The 25656-nt window shown below is 34.2% G+C and overlaps 3 protein-coding genes across 3 annotated transcripts; 1 reads left to right on the top strand and 2 right to left on the bottom strand.

Moving 5' to 3' along the window:
• The first annotated feature begins 6341 nt into the window (after nucleotides 1-6341).
• Nucleotides 6342-7485, top strand: LOC135961262 (putative nuclease HARBI1). Its single transcript, XM_065512760.1, has 5 exons — nucleotides 6342-6345; nucleotides 6416-6676; nucleotides 6729-6829; nucleotides 6884-7028; nucleotides 7103-7485. The coding sequence occupies exons 1-5, from the start codon at nucleotides 6342-6344 to the stop codon at nucleotides 7483-7485; spliced, it is 894 nt and encodes a 297-aa protein (XP_065368832.1).
• A 152-nt stretch (nucleotides 7486-7637) lies between these two features.
• On the bottom strand, nucleotides 7638-8505 carry LOC135961261 (uncharacterized). The gene is made up of 2 exons (XM_065512758.1): nucleotides 8362-8505; nucleotides 7638-8294 (listed from the first exon to the last, which is right to left on the bottom strand). Exons 1-2 carry the CDS (start codon nucleotides 8503-8505, stop codon nucleotides 7638-7640), a joined length of 801 nt encoding a protein of 266 aa, XP_065368830.1.
• Nucleotides 8506-11580: 3075 nt separating this feature from the next.
• Nucleotides 11581-24679, bottom strand: Dnaaf3 (Dynein axonemal assembly factor 3). The gene is made up of 2 exons (XM_065513307.1): nucleotides 23915-24679; nucleotides 11581-12383 (listed from the first exon to the last, which is right to left on the bottom strand). Exons 1-2 carry the CDS (start codon nucleotides 24608-24610, stop codon nucleotides 11643-11645), a joined length of 1437 nt encoding a protein of 478 aa, XP_065369379.1. The 5' UTR covers nucleotides 24611-24679; the 3' UTR covers nucleotides 11581-11642.
• Between the last annotated feature and the right edge of the window lie 977 nt (nucleotides 24680-25656).

The following is a 25656-nucleotide window of genomic DNA, read 5'->3' as shown; positions in this document are numbered from 1 at the left end:
ACTAGATAGGTAACTGAGAGCCAAAAACCTAAGTCTGTTGTCAAAAACCTAATTCATGAGAATGTATTGCATGTATTTTGTTATTGTATCACCTGTATGTGTGAAAAGAGAGTAATTTTCAATATATATTACTCTCTCCTTCCGTTCTATGTGTTTATTCTATGGCTATGGGTCCATTTACCTTTATTAAGCTTTTTTTAAATAAAATAGAATCAATTCAAAATTTTTATTGCAATATAAAAAAAGTTAAAAACATAAAAAACAACTACCTAGTCCTGGTCCACACTGTGAAACATTTGCTGCAAAACATTTTTAAATTCTCCTTTGAAACTACATTCGTGTCCACACAGTTAAGTTTTTGCTTTTAAGTTTTTGAAATTTCTGTACAGAACGAATATGAACGAATAAATGTGGATGACATACTCAACAAAAACTTCATGTACATGAAACAGAGTACCCTTTTCCATTCCTTTTTCCCCTTTCATCAACAAACTCATCATCATGAAACACATTAATCAGCGATTGTTGCAAAATATCTGATGAAAATAATGATGAATGACTTTCAAACTTTTCCGGTGGTGCATGAAATGAACAGCTTCGCTGAGGTTCATTTTGAGTATCTGCTAATGATGCTTCACGAAGTATTTTTTGGATACTCCATACAGCTTCTCGTTGTATACTATCATTTTTTATTTTTATTAATTTCGAAGACAACTAGCTTGCCCAGCCAACCGTAATTACTTTCGGATCTACTAAGTATTAGCTTTTTTACATTGCTTATTTTATTCTCAAGATTAGATAATTTTTTCTGAAAAAAGATAAAAATTTAGTTACATATGTATATAATTTATACATACATATAATAAAAGATTTAATTTTTTATTTGCAGTTTCCAACAACAAAAAGTAACTGGGAAGCTGTAGCAGATGGCTTTACCATCAAATGGCAATTTCCACACTGCGTTTGATGGCAAGCACATTGTTTTTAAGTTTTTAATTATAAGGGAACCAATAGCAATGTTTTGCTTGCCTTAGTTGGCGCTCATTGTCAATTTAAGAAAGTTGTGGTCAAAGCTGAAACTCACTTTCCAGCAGATAAAATTCTTGAAATGGAAGAAAAGTCCCATACGTTATCATTGGTGATGACGCTTTTCCGCTTCAAAAACACATAATGAAGTTCTATTCTTATAACACTGCCAAGAAGGAAAGACAAATATTTAACATTCGCCTGTCAAGAGCTCGGCAAGTTGTTGAAAGAGCATTTGGAATTTTGTCTACCCGATTTAGGATTTTTCAAACAAAAATTAATTTATCTGTTGATAAGGTGGAACTTATCACAAAAACCTGTTGCCTTTTGCACAACTTGCTCATTTTCAAAAATGAAAATTATTTAATGGAATCATTGCCTTTAAAAAGCCAAACTTGCAACTCAAACCCGGATTCAACTCGAACCAATTATGGAAGGGGAGCAGCGCAAAGTATTCGCCAAGGGTTTGAAGAATACTTCAACAATGAAGGAAAGCTGCCTTGACAAGAAAATGAATTGTAAAATGTATTTTAAAATACTGTTACGAAATTGTACTTGAATTCAAATATAACGATTTTAACGGTTGCATAATGCTTTCAAATAGCAGTGCCTCTCAAACTGTAATATATCTGTGGGCATTATTAACATTGAATAAAAGCTTTCAGTTGACCATTGATCGTAAGTATGGCAACACTGTTTGCTGCGACCGTATATTCGAATTCGAATATTCAGTTAAAGAACATTGTAGAAAGTACACCACAGATGGCGTATGTATTAGAAAGCTCTACGAGCTTTGATGGTTAAAGAGCAATCCAGAGTGCAGATGGCAGTGTTATAAATAGTGGCAGAGGTTGCAGTAGTTAGGGAGTATATGAGAGACGATATTCGAATAAACATCAACTGAGTGCCTTAAAGTGTGCTGTATTTTCAAGCGAATTCGTGTACATTATAAAGTGTGTCTGTATTTCTGCGAATTTATAAACGTGAATAAAAAAACACTGAGTGACTATTTAATTCTGTTGTTGTACATTTTAAATAAATAAAGAGTTGTTACAATTTTCAAACTACTAAACGGCTTTTATTTGCAATCAAAACTATACGGTTTATTTAAAGGAAATAAACCAACGTTTTGAAAAGGTTAAAACGTAACAATTGGTGTCAGAAGTGGGATTGCAAAATAACAAGCATGAAGTTTGAAGAACTAAAAGTTGAACAACTTAAGAAAGAACTGAGTAAGTTGGAGCTACCAACTGCAGGTAACAAAGCAGAGTTACAGAAGAGGCTCATAGATGAATTCAAGCGGCGAGATATTGACATCGGAGTCTACGAATTTGAGTATAAAGAAGAAATGAAGGTTTCTACCCGTGCAACAACAAGCATGGATTTATCCACAATGTTTGCTGCTATGATGGAGAAATTTAAAGAAGCCAATGAAACTTCTAGAGCTAATAACTGTTAGCTGAAGTTCAAGAAAATTCTAAAGAATTTCAAGAAACTTCCAAAGTAAACAACGAGAAACTTCTTGCTGAAGTTAAAGAAGAAAGTAAAATAATGGAAATGAAATTTCAAGAAACTTCTAGAGTCAACAATGAAAAATTATTAGCTGAAGTTCAAGTCAACAACAAGAAACTCCTAGCTGAAATGGAAGCAAAATTTCAAGAATCATCTAGAGCAATGATGTTCATTTCATTGTGCTTTCGCGCTGAGTAACAACACACATATTCTTATTCTCTTTAAAAGAGCGTAACAAATGTCTCATTTTTTCAGAAATTCATTAAGCATTGTTGTTGGTTGGTTTTTGGACGAAGCAAAGCAAACACACGCGTTTCAATTACAATTGAACACAAAACAACAAAGTCAGAAATAAATAAAAAAAATAGAGAATTTCGGCCGTATAATGTGTATTCTTTTATTTCCTTAAAATTTAAATTACATTCATTTAATAAATCGGTTATATCTGGCAAAAATTCTAAATCTAAACATTCTTTATTTTGTTCTTATTTTAAGTGTTTGACATTATGTTTGCTGGGTAGCTCTCTCACCAATACATCTTCATTTTTATTTTTGAACATCACTGATCTAGAGTCACAGACGAGATTTTATAAATATATGTAAATGCATATCCTAATTTTGTGGCAGTGTGGTATTAGGTATTGACTGTTTGTTTGAATTAGCAATTTCAGTTACCACTTGTTGTTATTTTGGGTCTAGGTTTTTACTAGCAATGCAAATTATTTTGTACATTTTTTGGCATTACGGCTGGGGAGCCATACAAAAACAAAAATAAAAATAGTGAATTCAAATTTGTGAGTTTTTGATTAGTTTGTATTTATTAGTATTCTAAGGCATATTTTTTATTTACCTTGTAATATTGTTATTTTGGCCTTATAGGCTTTATATTACATATCGATGGCTTAATATAAAAAAAAGGCGTAACTCGATTTTTTGTTACTTTACAGGAGAAGGAAAAAAATTAATAAAATCCATCAAATTTTAGACACAAAAAAAGTTTAAATGCAATTTTTAATAAGAAGAGACATCACATTTTATTTCTTATTTAAAATTTTTTTTTTTATTTTAATGAAGTTATTTAATATAATTATTTTTTCATTGAAATTTTTGAAAATAAAAAATTAGTTACGTCTTTTTTATATTAAGCCATCGATATGTAATATAAAGCCTATAAGGCCAAAATAACAATATTACAAGGTAAATAAAAAATATGCCTTAGAATACTAATAAATACAAACTAATCAAAAATTCACAAATTTGAACTCACTATTTTTATTTTTGTTTTTGTATGGCTCCTTTGCATTGCTAGTAAAAACCTAGACACAAAATAACAACAAGTGGTAACTGAAAAATAAACTGCATGACCTAGAAACAAAGGTTAAAATCTTCAATGCCAAGATGGACCTGTACGAATTATTGCAGAATCCTCTAGTAGAATAAAGGCCCCTAGTTTTGATGGCACCACACCATTTAATGTGTTCAAGTTCCAGTTTGATACGGTTGCCATTAGAAACATGTGGAAAGACGAAGAAAAAGCTATCGAGTTGATTTTGGCCTTAAAAGGAAATGCAGCGGTAGTTCTTGAAAGCGTGCCAGCGAGCAACAGAAATTGTTATGATGACATAATGGAGGCGCTACAACGTAAGTACGGTGGCGAACATAAAAAGGAATTATACCGAATGGAATTGCGAGGTAGAGTGCAGAAACCCAATGAGACGCTACAAGATTTTGCGTTGGAAATCGAGCGTTTGCTACAGGGGAAAACAACCCATTTTTGGACCATATCAAGATAGAGGCATTCGCGATCCTGAAATAAAACATGCGGTTTGTGCTACACCTAAACCATCATTTGCTGATGGTACACCTAAACCAGGGAAAGGCAACCTATACTATTGCATTTTACGATTGTATTAGTTATACACTCTCTTCGCTCTCACCACGAATCGGTGTTGCCAGTAAACTTTCGTCGCTTTTCCCCAATTAAAAATGTAAAATCTCATATTGTTCATCATACATCTTTAAATGTTGGGACATATTTTTTTTCACTGGCAACGCTGATTCTTAAATTGTGCGATAAAAAACGATACACAACCTGCTTGTTTGAGTTCTCAAGCTAGACTGATTAAAAGTTGTTTATTTCTCTACAATGCGTGTGCACACGTACGTAAGAAAAGAATTAATGAAAAACGCGGCGCCCATGTTTTGCCTTTCCCTGACCTAAACCATCAAAGCCGCAAATATGCAAGGTGCGCAATATCGAGGTTGTTGCTGAAGATGAGAGAAATATAGCCGACGAATTAAAAAAGGTCTTGGAGGCGTTTAATGATAAGCATAGCAAAGCCAGAGTAAAATGTTATAATTGCGGTAAATCTGGTCATATTCAGCGAAACTGCAAAGCAACGAGAAAACGAACCAGATCTGTTTCGCCACAAAGAAACGAGAAGCAGGCGAATCGTGGTTCATCACAAGAGTCAGCTTTAAACTAAAACGAGCTAGAACTATGGGGCAAGAGTTAGCTCCCACATCTGAGGGCCCCACAATGTCCATATCAGTAATGCAGCAGAAAACTAGCAATCTTACGGCTAGTGGATACATCAACGGTCAGAAGCACATTTTTACTATAGACACAGGAGTATATATAAATCGTCAAGCCCGATTTAGTCAAGAACACAATTGAACCATTACGTGGGGTAAGTCTGGGCACAGCTACTGGGGAGCCAGCCACTGTCTATGGTAAAGTAAATGTGAAATTAACCATTGCCAATGTTAGCGTCAATCATGTATTTATTGTTGCCGATATTGTGGACGAAGTAAATACCCCTTGACGTGGGAATAGGACTCAAATAAGAAAACTAGTTACCGTCGAGCATCAGAGTCTATCACCACAGTCAGAAACTTTAGTATGGGCCTGTATGGAGGGAGATTGTGAGGACAACAGTAAGTGGGTGGTAATAAAAAGTGATCTTATAACAGCAAAAGCCCTTGTTAAACCCTGCAACAACAAAATAGTTCATGTAAGAGCGCTTAACCTGTCCAGCTATGCAAAAGTCGTTAAGCTAAATTCCGAAATAGGTCAATGCACTTCAGCAGAGGCAGTAATCAATTGCGAGAAAAACCCGGAACCTGCCAATAAATACCAAAGAACACGAGCTACTAACGGAATATATGGAGAAATGGGTAGGAGGAATAGCTGCGTCTGGACTAAAACTTAGCGTAAAGAAATGTGCATTGTTCCAGAAAGAAGTTAAGTATTTAGGCCATCGCGTAACAGCAGACGGCATATCCACAGATGAGGATAAAGTACGAGCCGTAAAGGACTGGACTCTTCCGAGAAATCTTCACTAATTGCGCAGTTGTCTAGGCCTTTCCAGTGTTGCCAGTGTTGCCGCAAGCCTACATGAGCTAACGCAGAAGTCGCGAGCGTTCCTGTGGAGTGAATCTCAAGAACAGGGGGGTGATTCTCGTAGTCGTGATGGAAATAAAATTCGAATCGAAGTAAATTTCGATAGTGCGTAATTTTGTAATGATGTTACTCGATACGAAACGAATCGAATTGTTGTTTCAGTGTTGTAAAAACTTTCGTGGTATGCTTTACAACACTGAACGAAATGTAAACAAAAGTCATATGTTTGTTCAAAATCAAAAAAATTAAACCAAAATACAAACCAAAATAAAGATAAATATAAATATGGAACCAATTTTTTTCCTATATTCATCAAGCTCGGATTCTGATGAGTATCAAAATATCAATGCTATTAGGAAAAAAATACGGAATACTAGTGACCCCTTAAGTTTGCAAAATAATGAGTAAGTGATCTTAAATTAAAAAACCTATATAAATTGAAGGAAGCATTCAATTTTCTTCTTGACGAATTAGTATTTGAAGGGCAACTTTCTACCACAGTTCCACCAAAAATACAATTAGCTGCTACCTTATCCCTTTTAGCTTCTGGAGGTTTCCAACATTCAGTGGGGAATGACTTTTTAATAGGCATTAGTCAAAGTTCCATCTGTAAAATTACAAAGCGTGTGGTGGATGAAATGGAGCGAAAACTTTGTCCAAAATTTATAAAGTTCAATTGCAGAAATAGTGACGAATGCAAAGAGAACTTCATGTCAAAATATAATATTCCAGGTGGTATGTAAAAATAACATGGACGTGTAGAAATTAATTTTTATTTATTTGGCAGTTATTGGCTGTATTGATGGGACCCATTTTGGATTGCAGAAACCTCGCAACGAGCATATGTTTTTTAACAGGAAAGGCTTTCATAGTCTAAATTCAATGATAGTAAGTAGACATTAATAACGCTACTTTTTATGTTTGTAACCTAAATATTTCCAGATATGCGACCATCAATATACAATTTTAGCCATAAATTCTAAATATGGAGGAGCTGCTCATGATTCGTTTGTTTGGAAGGAATCAGAAGAAAGAATCCATCTCGAACAAGAATATAATAATAATTTAAGAAATTTTTGGCTCTTAGGTAAGTAATTTAAAAAATAAATTTTTATAGATATGTAAATATGTCATATAAATATTATTTATATTTACATGTAGGTGATTCAGGATATCCATGTGAACCTTGGTTGCTAACACACTATCGAAATCCCCAAGAAAATTCAATGGAATCGAAGTTTAACGACATTCATTCCAAAGCAAGGTGTATTGTCGAAAGGACAATTGGAATTTTGAAGGCCCGGTGGAAAATTTTATGTCACGAAAAACGAAGTCGTTATAGTGCCGAGAAAATTGCACAGTTCTCTAATGTATGTGCAGCTCTACACAATATTTGCTTACAATTTAAAGTGCCCAATTACGAAGACGTACAACAAACGCCATTGGACACGGAAATGCCTGAAATAGATACGGGAACAGAAACACAAATAACCAAAGTGGGAAAAAAAATTAGAGATAACATAAAAATAAGCTTATGTTCTTAGTAATTAAACGATTTCTTTATATTTTTGTTATTAAATTAAATCCAACAAAAAATACATATGTGTTAAAAAAAACAAAAAATTCATGCTTTAAAAAATTTAAGTATTATCTACATTTTTGAGATCAAAAGAACATAATATAAGAATTAAATATTTTAATCCATTAAGATATCCATATTCAGTTTTTCCAACTCCTTTTTACGTATTTGTAGTTCCATTTCTTTTATTTGTGTGCTTAAATTTTGCCCTCTTTCCTTCATTTTAAAGATTTTAATTTTTAAATCGAGTAGTTGAGAACTTATATCGACCTCTTTTTCCTTTAACTCAAGGTTTTTATTTTCTATTTCTATAATTTTATCTAATCTTTTCAACATCTCCTTCTGGTACAATTCGGTGGTCATCATATTTTTTTTTAACAAAATGGTTTTAGTTTCTCTTTCCTTTTTATATATTTTTGGTGGAGCATTTTTAGCCACAGCCTTTTCTTTTTCACCAACGTCTTTATTTTCTATTAAGGACGAAATATTTTCTGGCATCTCTTCGTCATCTGAGAATAATGACGTGCATGAAATATCACGGCTGTTTTCTTGTGTTGTTGCACTTACAATATCTTCCACGGTTTTACTTTGGAATCCAAAACTTTTAACAATTGTTAAACCATCAACAGAGGCTTCTAAACCTGCAGCAGCCACTATCTGTTCCTCTACTTGAGAAAGAATTTTTTCTTCAAATGGCCCGCCACGGGTCCTTTTCTTAGAAGATTTATTAAATTGAATCTTTTTCTTAACATTTTGTTTTTGATCAGCGTAAACCTTAAAATAAAGACATATTTTACAAATAAATTACTGAAAGGGGTAAATGTTTTTATTTCTACATTACCTTGCGCCAAGCCTTAGCGTCTTTTACTGGTGGGCCGGAAGCATTTAATTTAGAAGCGAGTTGTTCCCAAAGTTGATTTGACCGGGCTTTCCCTTGGGAAGTATTTGTCAATAAGTTCTTGGCCAAATCTGTATGATTTGCCATAAAATTGCCAAGAATTTCTTTTTGAGTATAATTTATTTTTGATATATTTGACCTAAAAAATTAAATTTATATTTTTTTGTCAGTTGTAATAAAAATTTGTTACTTACATGTTCTTTCTAATTTACTTTTTGCACAAAAACGTTATTTCGAAAGCAAACTTGCTTTCGAGAAAAAACTCGCAAGGTTGCATTCGAATGATTGCTCGTTATCGAATGCCATCATTAACATTTTCGATATGTTTTATTCGTTATCGAATAAGAGAATCCCAAAAGTAAAAAAAATCGTACATTCGAGTATGTTTTCGTACGTATACGAATGCGAGAATTAGCCCCCAGGCATTCCTTCAGTTAAAGGAATTGTTGTGTACAGCACCTATTTTGGCATATCCCATTCCAGGAGCGAAGTTTGTGCTAGACAGAGATGCGAGTGGATACGGAATAGGCGGTGTGCTTCCGCAGGTGATCAACGGGACTGAAAAGGTCATAGGCTACTACAGCCGAATACTTTCCAAGCTTGAGAGAAATAACTGCGTAACGCGACGGGAACTCCTGGCAGTATTAGAGTGTATGAAGCATTTCCACAAGTATTTGTATGGTCAGCACTTCCAACTGAGAACCGATCATTCTGCCCTCAGGTGGTTGTTGCAATTTAAACAACCTGAAGGGCAACTGGCTCGTTGGATTGCGCGGCTTCAGAGCTATGACTTTAGCATCGAGCACCGGAAGGGTTTGAAACACGGCAATGCGGACGGGCTCTCAAGACGGCCTTGCAACGTGGAATGCAAGCATTGCGCAAAAGCCGAGAAAAAGGAATGTGTCATTGACGTTCGACTAATGCATATAGAGTCCAGTGCAGATTGGTCTGTATCGCAGAGAAATGGCACCATACTGTCAAAAATAATATCGGCAAAAGAAGAAGGCAGAAGGCCAGCCCGCAATGAAATATTGGCCAAAAGTCCACTGATGAAATCATATTGGGCCCTATGGATTGTTAAATGGATGCTTATACCGCATATGGGAAAGTGCTGACGGTAAAACAGTGACAAAATAATTGTGGTACCATCCTCTAAAATAAACGAAGTAATGAAAGAGTTTCATGACGGTACCAATGGTGATGTTGGTGTGACAAAAACCTTAGAAAAGCTAAAACAACGTTTTTATTTCGTGGGTTGTCAGCAAGCAGTAGCCGATTGGATAGCCAATTGTCCACAATGCATAGCAGCGAAGGGCCCAGAGTAAGAAGAAGTCGTGGACAACTTCAGCAGTATAACTCAGGTGCGCCATTCGAGCGGATTGCGATGGATGTAGCAGGCCCTTTCCCTGTCAGTGATGCTGGAAACCGTTACGTTCTAGTGGTTGTGGATTATTTCAGCAAATGGCCAGAGGTACATATATGCAATACCCAATCAGGAAGCTAAAACGGTATATTAGCATATTTGTGAACAACTGGGTGTGTCGCTATGGTGTTCCACTGGAGTTGCACTCGGATCAGGGTAGAAATTTTGAAGCCGCCGTATTGGAAAGGAAATGTGGGATTTATACGGAATAAGAAAAACCAGAACAACGGCAACGATGGCATGGTCGAAAGATTCAATCGCACCCTGGAGGAATATTTAAGAAAAGTGATCAGTGCACACCAGAAGGACAAAATTTCTATTGGCATACCGGTCAGCTGTTCATGACTCGATCTCTCGAACACCTGCAAATAATGAAAACACTTCCCAAGAGCAAGATGACCTTACCGAACTTCACGAATTCGTACGCAGGCGAATAAAAATGACCAGCGACAAAATGAAAGCCAGCCAGATACAATCGAGCAGCGAATTCTGAGGGATTTAATGAAGGCCAACTTGTACTGCTGTATAACCCACAACGTAAGAAAGGAATGTCTCCAAAACTACAAACTCATTGGAATGGACCATACAAGGGGATTAAGAAATTAAACAACGTGGTGTACAGAATACAGAAAGAAAAGAGCCCGAGATCTAAAATGAAGGTCGTATATCTAGCCTTTAACTTATGAGGTGGTGGTAAATTTTACACCCTAACATTTTGCTTTCTTTTTTTTATTTTTTTTTAAATTAAAATTGTTGTATCTTATTTTTGAAAAGCAAATATTAACGAAAAAATGTTTTTTAAAGTAAAATTTTTTGCAAAAATTATAAGGTGTAAAATTTACACCACATCTGTGACTATGTCAAAAATTTTCACGTCATAAGTTAAAGGCTAGAACGTCTAGCTGCCTATGGCAGAAGTGAATCTATGCCTATTCGGGACGAACAGGCTTAAGCGGGGGGCAGTGTTACGAAATTGTACTTGAATTCAAATATAACGATTTTAACGGCTGATTTAAAAGTAGCATAATGTTTTCAAATAGCAGTGCTGTAATAGCACACTGTAACATATCTGTGGGCATTATTAACATTGAATAAAAGCTTTCAGTTGACCATTGATTGTAAGTATGGCATCGCTGTTTGCTGCTACCGTATATTCGAATATTCAGTTAAAGAACATTGTAGAAAGTACACCACAGATGGCGTATGTATTAGAAAGCTCTAGACAGTTAAAGAACAATCTAGAGTGCAGATGGCAGTGTTATAAATAGTGGCAGAGGTTGCAGTCGTTAGTGAGTTTATCAGATACGCTTTTCGAATAAACATCAACTGAGTGCCTTAAAGTGCGCTGTGTTTTTCAAGTGAATTCGTGTACATTATAAAGTGTGTCTGTATTTCTGCGAATTTATAAACGTGTATAAAAAACATTGAGTGACTATTTAATTCTGTTGTTGTACATTTTAAATAAATAAAGAGTTGTTACAATTTTTAAACTACTAAACTGCTTTTATTTGCAATCAAAAGTATCCGGTTTATTTAAAGGAAATAAACCAGCGTTTTAAAAAGGTTAAAACGTAACAATATAAAATATTATTACATTAATATTGTACCAATCTTCATTATCGGAGCTAATTCCCAATAACATACACTGAATATGGATGTTAGAGTGTTTATACCAATGTAATTTCTATAATTTTCATCATATTTAGGTGGAGGGTATTTAAGATTTAAAATTTTTTTTTGATTTTTTTTTTTTTGAAAAATGTTTGCTTTAATATATAAAATTCAAAAATTACTATTTAGATCAATCAAAGCTGCTTTTAAATTTTATAAATAAATTCTTAATATTGAACGCGTTGTAGTTGTTGACATTTTGAAAATTATTTCGTTTAGCATAATTAAAAAGTTTCTCTTCGAAGTTATTTATGTCCTCTTTTCGAGCAGTTGACAACAATTTCGACTCTAATATTAAAAGGGATTGCGAACTTAAAACATTGACAAAGTTATCTTGGAGAAATGTAAAATAATTATGTCCAACAAAAGCTACATCGAAAAACTTTGACCATTGGCCGGATACATTTTGCTGTAGTGTTAAAATGTCATCGGACGACAAGAAATTAATCTTAATTCCGCCAATAAAAATCCAAGGTTTATTGTAATCCTTTATAGTTTCTGTATCAAACTCATTGTGTGTCAAGCGCTTGCCCATTTTAAGTCGTATTGAACCGTATTTCCGCGACTGACTTGCATCATGTTTGTATGGAGTTTGTGTTGCTAACTCATGAAATAATTCCAATAGATTACGTTCAGTGATATCCGTTGAACGGTAATCATTTTCACCATGTACCGATTTATTCATACGTTCATAGTTTGTTTTTAAGCCAAACGCCGCAAAGGGACCGGTTTGAATATCACCAATATATCCTCGATGAATAAATTTGTCACCATTGCGAACTAATCCAGTTGAGAGTGTTTTATTTTGTTTGCTATATTCATATTCAGGAAATGTAAAAGCGATACCAGTTTCACGCCAATACCTATATTCCTATAAAAGAAATATAATAATTTTAAGAAGAGATAAATCAAAATTTAAAATTCTTGCAAAAACAATAAAGCAGCAAGTTATTTTATTTTATTTGTATTTTGTTTTTTCTTTACCCACTTACAAACTACATTTCGAGTCGGCAAGAGACCAACCAATTGTAGTAGGGAACATAAGAAAAGATAAAATCACTGTTTATTGTTGGTGTTTGTTTAAGCTTTGATACTTTTACAAATAAAGCTTGAGTGTCTGTAATTCTCATTCACTCTATAGTTTTATTTGTATAATATCTTTAGTTTTTCTAAAGCCTTTTGGCAAAAGGTTTCCTTATGATCTGACCGAGCCAGTGAAATGTGCATAGGAACTGGGTTTTTTCCCATTAATAAATTTCTGTGAATTTATCAATAATTGGGAATTCAGCACATAAAAACTAAATCTTACATAAAAAGTTAAATTTTCGATAAGAAGTTTATACGATAAGATACGAACTCTTCAAAAGCCATCCCAGCAAAAACTTGATAATTACTTGCAATTACTAAACAACTTACTTATCAATTACTACGTCATACCATCTGCATTACATAGAAGTAATTTGGTAATGGCTGACATATAATCTGATATATATATAATTACTTTGAAATTGAATTCATAAAAAAATTTTTCATAATCACTTTTTAAATTTATAAATGGTTTATAAAACAAAATATCCATAACAAATTTGTTTTATAAACCTTTGATAAATTAAACAAGTAAGAGAGCTATATTCGGCTGTGCCGAATCTATATTTTTCTAATATTTTTAGTTAAACAAAATTAATTTTTTTGTTTCCAAAGCTGTTTTTTTTAATTTTTTGTAAAAAAACATTTTTTCGAATTATTTTAAATTTTTTTTTTTTGGTGAAAAAAAAATTCGGGTTAAAAAATTTTTTTTCCGATTTTGACCCATTGTAGGTCCAACTTACTATGGTCTTATATACATCGTTGCAAAGGTCTTTGAAATATATATCATTAGATATCCATGTCTATATTAATGAATTAGTAATCCAGATATAGGTCAAAAATCGAGGTTGTCCTGGTTTTTTCCTCATATCTCAGCCATTTGTGGACCGATTTTGCTGATTTTAAATAGTAAACTTCTCGAAAGCATGCCTGACAGAATTATTGAAGATTTGGATCCGGACGATATCTGGGGTCTTCAGAAAATTGATTTCAACAGACAGACAGAAATTACAAACGGAATGACAAACTTATACAGCTGCGGTCAAAATATTAGCCCCACGACATTCATATTGTTATATAATAATATTACGTAAAAACTGTTAAATTAATTTTTGTTGTTTTTGTATTAATTTATGCTTAACTAGCAGTCCCGGCAAACGTTGTTCTGCCATAGCTCACACAAACTTTGTGTCACAAAGTTTGAAGACTCCCACTATAATAGTACTCCACATATGCAATAATACATTTTTACTTTGTATGGGAGGTGCCATGCCCATTGTTCCTATATAGGTTAATTGTGAATCTAAACCATCCAGAGACCCACTCAAACACACACAACAAATTTCATCGAAATCGGCCCAGCCGTTAAGGAGGAGTTTAGTTACTAACACACGTACAGAAGAATTATATATATAAAGATTCAATAAACTTTCAAACATTAAAAATAATTTTGAAAATTAGATGAAAATTTTAAAGAAAAACTACATAATATATAACTAACTACGAAATCCATCAGTCAAAAAAATAGCACCAAGATAGAAATCGATTAAAATTAACAAAAATTAACCAGGACAAAATTTAATTTAGTAACAATTATTATGTTTTGTAACGTTCTTAACACGTTATTATTAAAAGTAAAATATTGCTGCCTTATTAAATATTTTTGGTTTCCTTTTACCCTTTTTGTGATTCTTGGCCATCTATTTTTAATAAAATTATGTTTGGGGATATCGCATACTGTGCCACGACATTGACCTTTTAACTTGAAACCCAAATTTATATCAATTTATCATTCCATAGATCATTCCTAGGGTCATAATTTGTGCCACGACATTGACCTTTTAACTTGAAACCCAAATTTATATCAATTTATCATTCCATAGATCATTCCTAGGGTCATAATTTCTTTGATTTATATCTGAGTATGATTTTATCAAGCATTTGATCATATAATATTGAATTATTTATTCCACATATTCAATATATTCATCGAATGTTATAGTAAAACAACCACGATCAAATTATAATTTTAAAATCTGTGTGTTTGTAAGAAAAGATGAATATATTATCTTAAATTTTGGTTGAAATTGGATTCGGAGGACATTATATAGAAGTCTGATGTTAAACAATATAATTTGTTTATTTATTTGACCAAGAAGTTTCTTGGTACTTGCATATTGAAAAATGGTAATGTGACTTTGGAAATTTTACCTTTAATAGAGGATGTTATATTGTTATTGGTAAAACTTTTCTAGGATTTAAATAATTTAAATTTTGTTCTTGTAATGGTCAGCGAATAACTGCAACACTAGTCGCCACTTTTGACCACCGTGCAGAACATAAATGCCTGATTTTCGAAACAGTGGGCCAAGAGTGTTATGATTGAAAGCGATAAGCGGTTTTGCAACCTAAAATTTATATTTTTATTTCAACGTAATGTTTTTTAAAACCATTTCTAAATATCTACATATAAAGGTATTTATAGACGGCAATACTGTGTATTAACACTTTTCAAATTTAAAATATTATTGAAAATATTCTGTATTTCAAGAAATCGTTTCGAAAAAACATTTATTGTTTACACGATAGTACTACAAATTGTTTATTTCTTTGTTGATTGATATTTTTCTGCAAACTTTATTTTTATTTTACATTTTCTAGACATTTTTGTTTGCCTTATTTGTATTTATAAATACATACCCGATACATATGAAAATAAAAAGTTTTTGAATTGTTTTAAACAAATTTTGAATACCGACCGTAAATCAAAAAAATCATTCGTATTTTTTGAAAATCTAATACAAATTTTGTTTAGACGATGAAATTGTATTATGATACTTGAGTTTTTGACAAATATTAATACTCAGTATTGCCGTCTATAAATGCCTTAAATAGTTTTTTCTGAATTAAGCTAATTTGCATATAATAAACACATAGAACGGAAGGAGAGAGTAATACATATTGAAAAATTACTCTCTTTTCACACATACGGGTGATACAATAACAAAATACATGCAATACATTCTCATGAATTAGGTTTCTGACAACAGACTTAGGTTTTTGGCTCTCAGTTACCTATCTAGTTGTTGTCTATGCTAATTTGTATGTTCATAAATCATAATTTTTTAAACTAGAGCTCACATACACCACTTTTTTGTTAATAAAAAAATTAGAAAAGTAAAATTATTTTTTTGTTTTTAATTTCATTCATTTCGATATAATTTAATTCAAATTATAATATTATGGCGATTTTTTAAATCGAAAACATAAATTGAGCCGAAAAGGGCTCAACCGATTTTTATGAAATTTTGTTATGTTTGGTAGGTATGAGTATAGGTCGTAAAGTATATTTCATACCGCTAGGTCATTAGGGTGACCCTATTTTATTTATATTTTATTTTTACCATTTTTTGGCCAAAATCTATTTTTTCGCATTTTATTTATTTGGCATTAAAAAATACCTATAACCGAAAATTTTCATCAACCGACCCTCACCCACCCGTTTTTTAGCCGAGATTTTAGTATTTTGTATGAGCAATATCCAAATATCAATATTTAACTATTTTTATGAAATTTTGTATATATTTTTGGTAGGTACGAGAATATTATATATCATACCGCTAGGACATTAGGATGTCCCTATCCACCCATCTTTTTTAAATTTTTTTCGCCAAAAAATGTTGTTTGTATTTCTCATCATTTGGCATCAAAAATACCTATAATGCCAACTTCACTTAGAATACATTCGCTATTTTTTATTTAACTATAAAAATATTCACTAGAAATAATTTGTATTGCAGAACAACATTTATCGAATTATTCGAATATACATATGTACAGTGGTGGCCAGGAATTTAAAACAAAAATTGTTTGCTAAATTCCATGTAATTTTCAATTATTTTTTCAAATATTTCCACAAATATGTATGCATGAGGACTGTTTTAACACACAAGTGTGTTTTATTCGACTGTGTCAATTCATACATATTCACCATGAACACATACAATTTTTCTACAACTTGACCAACATTTTTTTTTTTAAATAAACATATTTTCTCACATTTATATCATTATAATTTTATTATTATAAAATATTCGGACCAAATTTCGTATTTTTAGTTCCATTAGTTTCGGTCATATCATGTTATTAACAGCGGATGTTCGCTGTGGTGGGTCAACGTATTTCCACATATCTTTTTGTCCATATATGTTTTACCGATTTTTCCAAACATTTTTCAGAAACTAGAAACATTAATAATAAATTTCATACCCATAGAGGTCCTTTTATTTTGGCTCTATCGCACTTAAAATTCAGTTGATGAAAAAAATTCAAGTATTTGTCTTAAATTGGCGGCCACCACTGTATATATGTATGATTAAGTTTTACACTTCGTCGAGTCGTACTTAAAGTGGCGCAGTGGTTTAGAAAGGTTTTTTTTAAATAATTGGGTATCTCGGTTGGAGCTGGTGAAGATCTACAAAAAGTACGCTAGAGATATTTAGGTTTATTTACTTTTTTTTTAAATGTTGCTCCATATTTTTTTGGTTTTTAGATATAAAATTCTAAATAAAATAAAAAAACTTTATATCGGCCCTATAAAATGTTACACGCATCCAAAGTTGGAACATATAAAAAGGGTCATATTTTTTACTTTTTTCCACAAAAAAGTCCCTATATTTTTTTCTTTTGTAGTAAAACAGTGAAAAAAACACACGATCATGACTGTATAGGTTCGACTCTACTACCAAAGGGTAGTAAAACCATATACTCAGTTTGTCCATTTTGGTGATCGATTTTTTTTTATGGTCCCCCAAACTTTCTGAAAATCAGTGGGGCCTCTAAAAAAGGTGTCATCAGTTTTTGGTTAACAGCTAATTCAGACTTTGTGATACGGCTTAACTTTATATGGCAATAATATAGCTAAAAGTCCGCCAAATAAATTTTGTTAATTTTTTTTCTCCAAAAAATAGCAGATTTATTTCCCTTTTTTTTATTCTCATACCACTGTGCGTCGTTTTTGTTGAAAAAATATAGGAAGAAAAATTTTTTTTTCCTTTCTTTAGAATAACTTCCAGGGTCTCCTAATTTTTCACTAACAATATTTCCGTGTGGAGTTCTCAGTCTCCCATCGGACGCGTCCCAGGTGGCGGATAGGGGGAGCAATTGCCTAGTCTAGTGATACTGTTTTGACAACAGGTCATTAGCCTTGACAAATGCTCAAGCGATGTCAATATCTTAAGATACATTTTTAACAAATGGTCTAAACTTCTTAACATAGCTAGGTTAGTAAACGGAACTGCGTTAGCCGACTATCATAATACTGTGATGCATTTTATAACAAATGGTCACAGTAGGATGTAATTGGTGTTAGGATAATGTTATTACTGGTGATACATTTTTGACAAATGGTTGCCTAGTGCTAGCACATTCTTTCTCTCTTCTTAGTGTTGCAACCCGCGGACCAAAACTGTTCTTTCCTCTCTCTACTCTTTCTTTCCCCCCACTTGTAAGGTCAAAGTGCTGGTAGCAGTGCCGAAGACCTGAATGGTTAGTAAGTGGTTAAAGAAAACTAGTCGCTAACAGCTCCACTCCGACGCCAGGGCACGGGTCGGTTGTAATACAGTTTTTGCCTAATCCATGTACGCCGTCCCTGCATGTAGTGTCCATCCCCTTACGCGCTCACTCGTGGGAACAAAATGAACAAAATTACCAAAACACAGCAAAAACAAACAACAGCAAAAGGTCAGCAGGGGATTATCGATCGGCTTGGATCCAAGCCGGCCGATGCGCTTAATATCGACGAATTGTCGAAACTAAGCTGGGCTAAGGCCCAACTGGCTGAGCTGGACAGTTCAAACCCTCCTCCAAGCGCAGATGCAGCGAACCAATTCGCATCTGCTGGGCCCAAACGGCAATGCTCTGAGGAGGAGCTGCTCCAGCAGCAAAATCCACAGCCGAGGACTAAACGTCCGAAGCAAGAGGCTCGTGTGATAAGATGGCCTTACAGTGAAGTTGCTCGCAATCCACTTGTAAGGGCGATTATCGACAGGAGTGTTGAGGACGGTAGCTCAGATATAAACGAACGAGGTGAGTACATTTTAGACTTCATATTAGACTTTAATCTGGTAGTTGTCAATCGAGGTTCAGAACCTACTTTCGTGGTAGCAAACAGGCAAGAAGTTCTGGACATTACGCTTGTCAGTGCAAGCCACTTGCAACTCATAAGGAATTGGAAGGTACAAACTTTTGTACATAAGACGCACAGGTAAAATAAGATCTTGTATTTTGGCTAAGAACCATCTTAATATATTCATTCTTCCTGACTATAGCGATGAAGATACAGCAGCTGCTGCTTGGGAGACAGGTGCAGGTAAGGTGTGACTGCTCTCAAGTTATATGGCGCACGACCAGGTTGAACCACCACCAAACAACCTGATATCTAATATGATGCGTGCCGCAAACCAGGCCAGAACTCCGGTAATTATCGGAGCTGACGCAAATGCTCAGCATACAATCTGGGGTAGCTCAGATATAAACGAACGAGGTGAGTACATTTTAGACTTCATATTAGACTTTAATCTGGTAGTTGTCAATCGAGGTTCAGAACATACTTTCGTGGTTGCAAACAAGACGTACATGCACTCCCTCTGCACGCAGAGGAAGACATAGCGAACACTAGGCGTAGTTGTCGCAAACTATTCAACGAGGCGAAAAGATCAGGCAACTGGTCAATGTACAAGTCTATGTTGAACAAATTTAAGAATCAGGTCAGAAGCGCGAAACGTAAGTCCTGGAGGAATTTCTGCAGCGGCGTCGAAAGTTCCTCTGAGACAAATCGTCTACGCAAGATCTTGTCGAAAACACCAACTGTTCAAGGTTATATTCAGAAACTGGATGGTAGGTGGACTACTGATGGACGTGAGACACTAGAAGTACTCATGGACACTCATTTTCCGGGGAACTTGCCTCCAGACATGGCTAGTGCATCCCAACCGAACAATCGGACAACTCCGTCAATTATAATTGACGAACATTTGATAAAATGGGCCATACGGAGTTTTGACTCTTATAAATCTCCGGGCCCAGATGGCATAATACCCGCTGATCTACGGAATAATATAGATCTAGTCACTCCTTGGCTGATAACTATTTATCATGCCTGTCTTGCATGGTCGTACATACAAAAACGGTGGACCGAATGCACTGTGACATTCATTCCGAAAGGAGGGAAAGTGTCACACACCAAAGCAAAAGATTTCAGACCAATAAGTCTATCATCATTCTTGCTGAAAACCCTTGCCCTTGAAAGAATCATCGATATCCACATACGAGTGTCTTTGAAACAAGGATCATTATCTCCTTCTCAACATGCCTACATGAAAGGCAAATCTGTTGAGACAGCACTTCACTCCTTAGTGGGATATATTGAGAAATCCCTTGAATTTGGTAATTTCTCATTAGTGGCCTTTCTGGATATAGAAGGAGCCTTCAATAACGTAGAATATGCAACTATTGTTTCAGCTCTACAGGATCTTGGTCTAGACCAATCAACTGTAAGGTTCATCACGAACCTTCTACGACACAGGATCATTCGTTCCGAAAAGGGAACGGCAGTGATCACGAGAATGGCCACTAGGCGTACACCTCAGGGAGGCTTCTTATCACCTCTTCTGTGGAATCTGGCCATAAATTGTCTGCTCATGAAATTGGATCTCTTGGGTTATAAAACTGTCGCCTACGCGGATGACGTCGCGGTGGCAGTCTCTGGGATCCACTTGGACACGATATCACAACGCCTGGAACACGCACTTAGTATACTAAGTCGGTGGAGTACGGACAGTGGATTGAGTGTTAACCCAAGAAAAACTGAACTTGTACTGTTCACAAGGAGGTACAAGATTCCTCATTTCTCGCTTCCCCGATTAAATTGTGTTGAACTAACACTATCGGACAATGCAAAATACTTAGGAGTTATTCTGGATAGCAAACTATCCTGGAAACACAATACCCTTTCAAGGACGTAAAAAGCCTTAACGGCTATGTATGTCTGTAAGAAGGCGATAGGTACGCAGTGGGGTATTAGACCCCAGTTCGTTAACTGGCTATGTGATACGGTCATTAAGCCGACACTATTTTATGGAGTTTCTGTCTGGTGGAAGGCATTAGACAATGGCTCGACGTGTATGCTATTCGAGAGAGTTTTAAGAAGAAAGGCAACAGGAGCTCTAAGAACGACCGCAACAAAGTCGCTCTTTACTATATTGAACTGGATCCCTGTGGATCTAATGGCAAGAAAAATGGCATTTACTTCTGCCTTTAGGCTAAACGCGATTGCGGCATGGAAACATGCTCCATATGGTCACTGCATTTCTAGGCCCTTCATAGCGAGGAATTTCGATTTCTCAATTCCGTACGTTACGGAGGCAATGGACGGACCTTTACATGACACAACGGGTCTCTCAGTCTATACGGACGGTTCTGTGAATTGAGATCGAGTTGGCGTAGGTGTCTACATTCGGTGTCTACACTGGCTTAGTTATAACAATATATCAGACAGGAATATTCGTATATATACTGACAGTCAGGCCGCTATAAAATCCCTAACAGGTGTATACACAACATCAAATTTAGTTCAGGAATGCCGGGCATCGTTAAAAAGGATGGCGAGACATTCAACAGTCGTACTCAAGTGGGTACGGGGACACGGGGATACTATGGGCAACTGTGTTGCCGATGATCTGGCGGAATAAGGCGCCATGTTACCTGACGGAGACATAGATTTCCTATGTGGGATTCCGTTATCCAAATGCAAGCTACAAATTAGTAACTTCTACTATGATATCGCTCAGGCAAGATGGGATTGTGAACCCACATGCACTATAACCAGGATGATATGGCCACGATTAAATCGGGGACGAACAACACATCTTCTTGGCTTTACACGCTCACAATTGAGTGGTGTAGTGGCGGTCATAACTGGACACTGCACCTTTGGTAACCACGCTAGGAGACTTGGTTTACCATACCACGACTTCTGCAGAAGTTGTCAAAACGAGGAGGAGGATGAGACTATTTTTCATCTTCTTTGCCATTGTCCGGCATTAGGAGATCTACGCCTAAGGTTTCTGGGACATCGTTTCCTAAATAGTCTTTCTGAGCTCTCGAATATGAGGCTTGAGGGCATTATTGCCTTTATAGGAAGTAGTAATTGGTTAAAAAGACCAGACACGGGGATCTCTTCAGAGTGACCTAATAACCGCCGACTCATTGGCACGTAACTTTTTTAAGATCTCCTCCCTCTCTCTTTCTTCAGACTTCTCCTTAACGTTTTCAATCTTCTCCTTCTCTCTTTTTCACTTATATCTGTCCCTCTTTCTTCTGTTTTCTTCTGCTTTCAGGTAACACAAAGGGACCATTGCTTGGACCCATGTGAGCTGCTCTTATTTTCTTCATTTCGTGGCTGCCTGGAAATCTAACCTAACTAACAATATTTAGCAAAGTTGTAGCTACGGTAAAGTTGAACAACTCTTGAGAACATATCAATGCATTCTGAACGTGTCTAGGTACTCTAAATATCTCTAAATTGAAACAAAATTTTAGGTTTGAGTAAAAAATTCTAAAAACGCAAAGCACCGATCCTCAAAACCTCGTCATATTTGTATATTCATATATATTGTTTATATACATACAAAACGTTTTTACTATCTTACTGTAAATAACGTCAAAGTGGTCTATTTTCTTAAAAAAAATTCAGTTTTTGGAACACATTTTCTCCGTTTTAGGAATTTTGGTTTTTGAAAACAAAGAATGGCAACATTAGTGATGCCATTGACTTAAGAACATTTAGATCTATATTACTTCCAAATTTTATTGTGAATTCAAAGTTTTTATTTTTCTTGATGGAAAATCACCATTTTATAATATTATTAGTTTTTAAGGTAAATGACGTCCTAAAAAACACAAACTTAATTCATTTCACTAAAATGTCAATCTTCAAGTCATAAGGTTTCCACCGATATCAAAAACTTATATAAAAAGCTTATATTTACTCATCAGAAGCTCCACAAACCTTGCCCACTTTCAAAAATTTTAAAGTTTTTTCATATCTTGCATCAAGCCGGTCTTGGGTGATCAAGATTGGATAAAGTGATGCGCCCGAATCATACCGATAACGATTTGCCCATTCTTCGTTATTACAGCACAATATACACTCGAACACACATTTTTGTTTTAGAGTCAAAAAATAGTAAACAACTAAAATTTTTAAGCTACAAAGTGATTTTTGACAGCAAATTAAGAGTGCCTAGATATTTTCAGATTGCATTGATATGTTCACAAGAGTTATTCAGATTTACCGTAGCTACAACTTTGCTAAATATTGTTAATGAAAAATTAGGAGTCCCTGGAAATTATTATAAAAAAAGTAAAAAATAAAAAATTTCTTCCTATATTTTTTCAACAAAAGTGGAAAAAAATTTTAACAAAATTTATTTGGCGGACTCTTAGCTATATTATTGCCATATAAAGTTAAGCTGTATCACAAAGTCTGAATTGGCTGTTAACCAAAAACTGATGACACATTTTCTAGAGGCCCCACTGATTTTCAGAAACTTTGGGGCCCCATAAAAAAAAATCGATCACCAGAATGGACAAACTGAGTATAGGGTTTTAATACCCTTTGGTAGTAGAGTCAAACCTATGCTGTCATGATCTTGTGTTTTTCCAAAAGTCTTCATTTGTTGCATAGTGTTATTAATGCAAAAGCGTGTAAAGTAAAATTTGACTCACATTGTACCCCCAGACCTATCCAAACATGGCCAATTTAAAAAAAATAAGTTTGAATAAAAAATTCTAAAAACGCAAAGCATCGATCTTCGAAAAAGCTCCATATTTGTATAACCCTATATGGGCAAGTCCCAGAAACAGTCTACCAACAAACAAATTTTTAAATGAATCAAACTTGAAATTTTTAATTGTAATATTAGACTAGATATGTATATTATATTTTATATGTATATAAACAAAATGTATTTCGATGCTATTTAAAATCGAGAAAATCGGTCCACAAGAGGCTGAGGAAAAAACCAGGACAACCTCGATTTTTGACCTATATCTGAGTCATTAATATATATATATATTACTAAGTCATTAATATAGAAAATATGGATAACTAATGATAGATATTTCAAAGACTTCGGAAGTTGATTTCAACAGACGGACAGACAGAAATTCAATTAGAATTTATAACGATTTATTCGAAAGCCACAACCACATCAATCAACAGAAAGTAAACTAACTACATTTGTATTAGCTTACCTGTGAGCATATTTGCTTTCCTTTGCGTTCTTTTAATACCATGTTAAGATCCCAATCAAATTGGCCTTCTCGGTAGTCATATCGCGTTCCCATTAGTTTTCTTAGTCGAACATTCCAATATTCTTGTATTTTGAAAATATTTGTCTCCTTAGACAACCAAAATTCGAAAGCAGTTTCTAAGCCATCGCGTTCCCGATATTTCATGCGATCAATATTTAACATTGGTGTCAGTTTTTCTAGATACTCATAGTCTGTGACAGCCTTCAGCAAAGCCTTTGCCTTAATCACCAAATAATGATAAGATGAAGCCCTCATTAACGAATTTCCATATATATCCATAAATAAATGGACTTTGGTTCGAAGATTTAAAATTTCAGGACTTTCCAGTGCTATAGCAAGCAAAACCATATTACGTGCCACTACCTCGGTACAGCCATCGACAAGATAGAAGTTTAAAATTGGTGTCATTCCCTTCGACTTGTGGTGGTAGACTTTTGCCATTGTCTTAATTATGTGCCGAGGATCATTTGCACCAAATAGCAATATATTTATCTCCTCTTTTAATTGTTTGTTATTAATGTTATGGTTTCCGGCTGCATTTCCTTCGCAATTTTGTCCCGAGTTTTCATCCTGATTTTTGAAAATATTGATATATTCATTAAACAAATCGATTGCTTCACTTAAACCCCAAAACATTTTGCGTTTATTATTTCTATCTTATTTTTTTTTATAAATGATAAAAAAATCAAACAAATTTAGAAAACTATTAAGACGTTGCTATGGTTTGTTTCTACATATACATACATACATTTGTACATTAGGGTGGCCCTAACAAAAATTTGAGGATGTTTCCAACAAAAATTAAAATTTAATACCGTTTCTCAAAATGTTTGTCCTGAGGTCAATATTTGGTGAGTTGGATCCAAGGATAAAAAGATATTTTTTAAGGTTTTCATGATTTTTTTCATATTTTCGCCAAGGACACATGAAATATTAGTATCCCGCGAAAGGTCTTTCAATGCCCATCTGAAATTATTGTGTAAGTACAAAAATATACTAACTTTTGTAATTCTTTGCAAAAACGTTATTTTTATTTAAATTTTTACATATAATTATTTAAAATAATTAGTTGCAAAAAAATAGTTTTTTTCGTTTTTCGAATTTGTTTCGAATGTAATTACGCAATAACACTAGTTATTCATTTATTATAAAAAATACAAAAAAATAATATAATTTAATTTAATTCTTAAAGATGTTTTTGCACTAAACATCTAAAAATAACCAATTTAACAAGAACTCATACATGGGTAATTTTTAAAAATTTCGAACAAAAAGTTTGAAGTTCTCTAAGTTTTTAAAATTATTTTTTCTGAATTGTTTCAAAATAAGTATAATTAGTAATTATACTTATTATGTAATTATGTAATTACACTGTCCAACAAATTGAGACTTTTCGATTGGAACAGAATAGCGACCCTATAATTCTGAAAGGGCATGTTGAGTAGATAATTTTTGTAGAATAAACTTATAGTCCACCTGGTCTGAATTTTTTTTTACAATGGGTCAAAGTTTTAATTTTTTGATCGAAGGGAGCAGTATACTAACTGAAAAAAATTTGTAAGTTAATGTCGAAGAGAATTATTATTGTCAGAGTTATATTGTGGAATTTTATGGGGATCATTTTTGTGGAAGATCTTAACCTTATAGCTCCTCTCCTTAGGGGCCAATTTGACCCTTTTTTC

The sequence above is a fragment of the Calliphora vicina genome, chromosome 5 (assembly GCF_958450345.1).
Source record: "Calliphora vicina chromosome 5, idCalVici1.1, whole genome shotgun sequence".
Lineage (NCBI taxonomy): Eukaryota > Metazoa > Arthropoda > Insecta > Diptera > Calliphoridae > Calliphora > Calliphora vicina.
The sequence above is the reverse complement of the archived record's forward strand: the minus strand, read 5'-3'. Positions and strand labels throughout refer to the sequence as shown.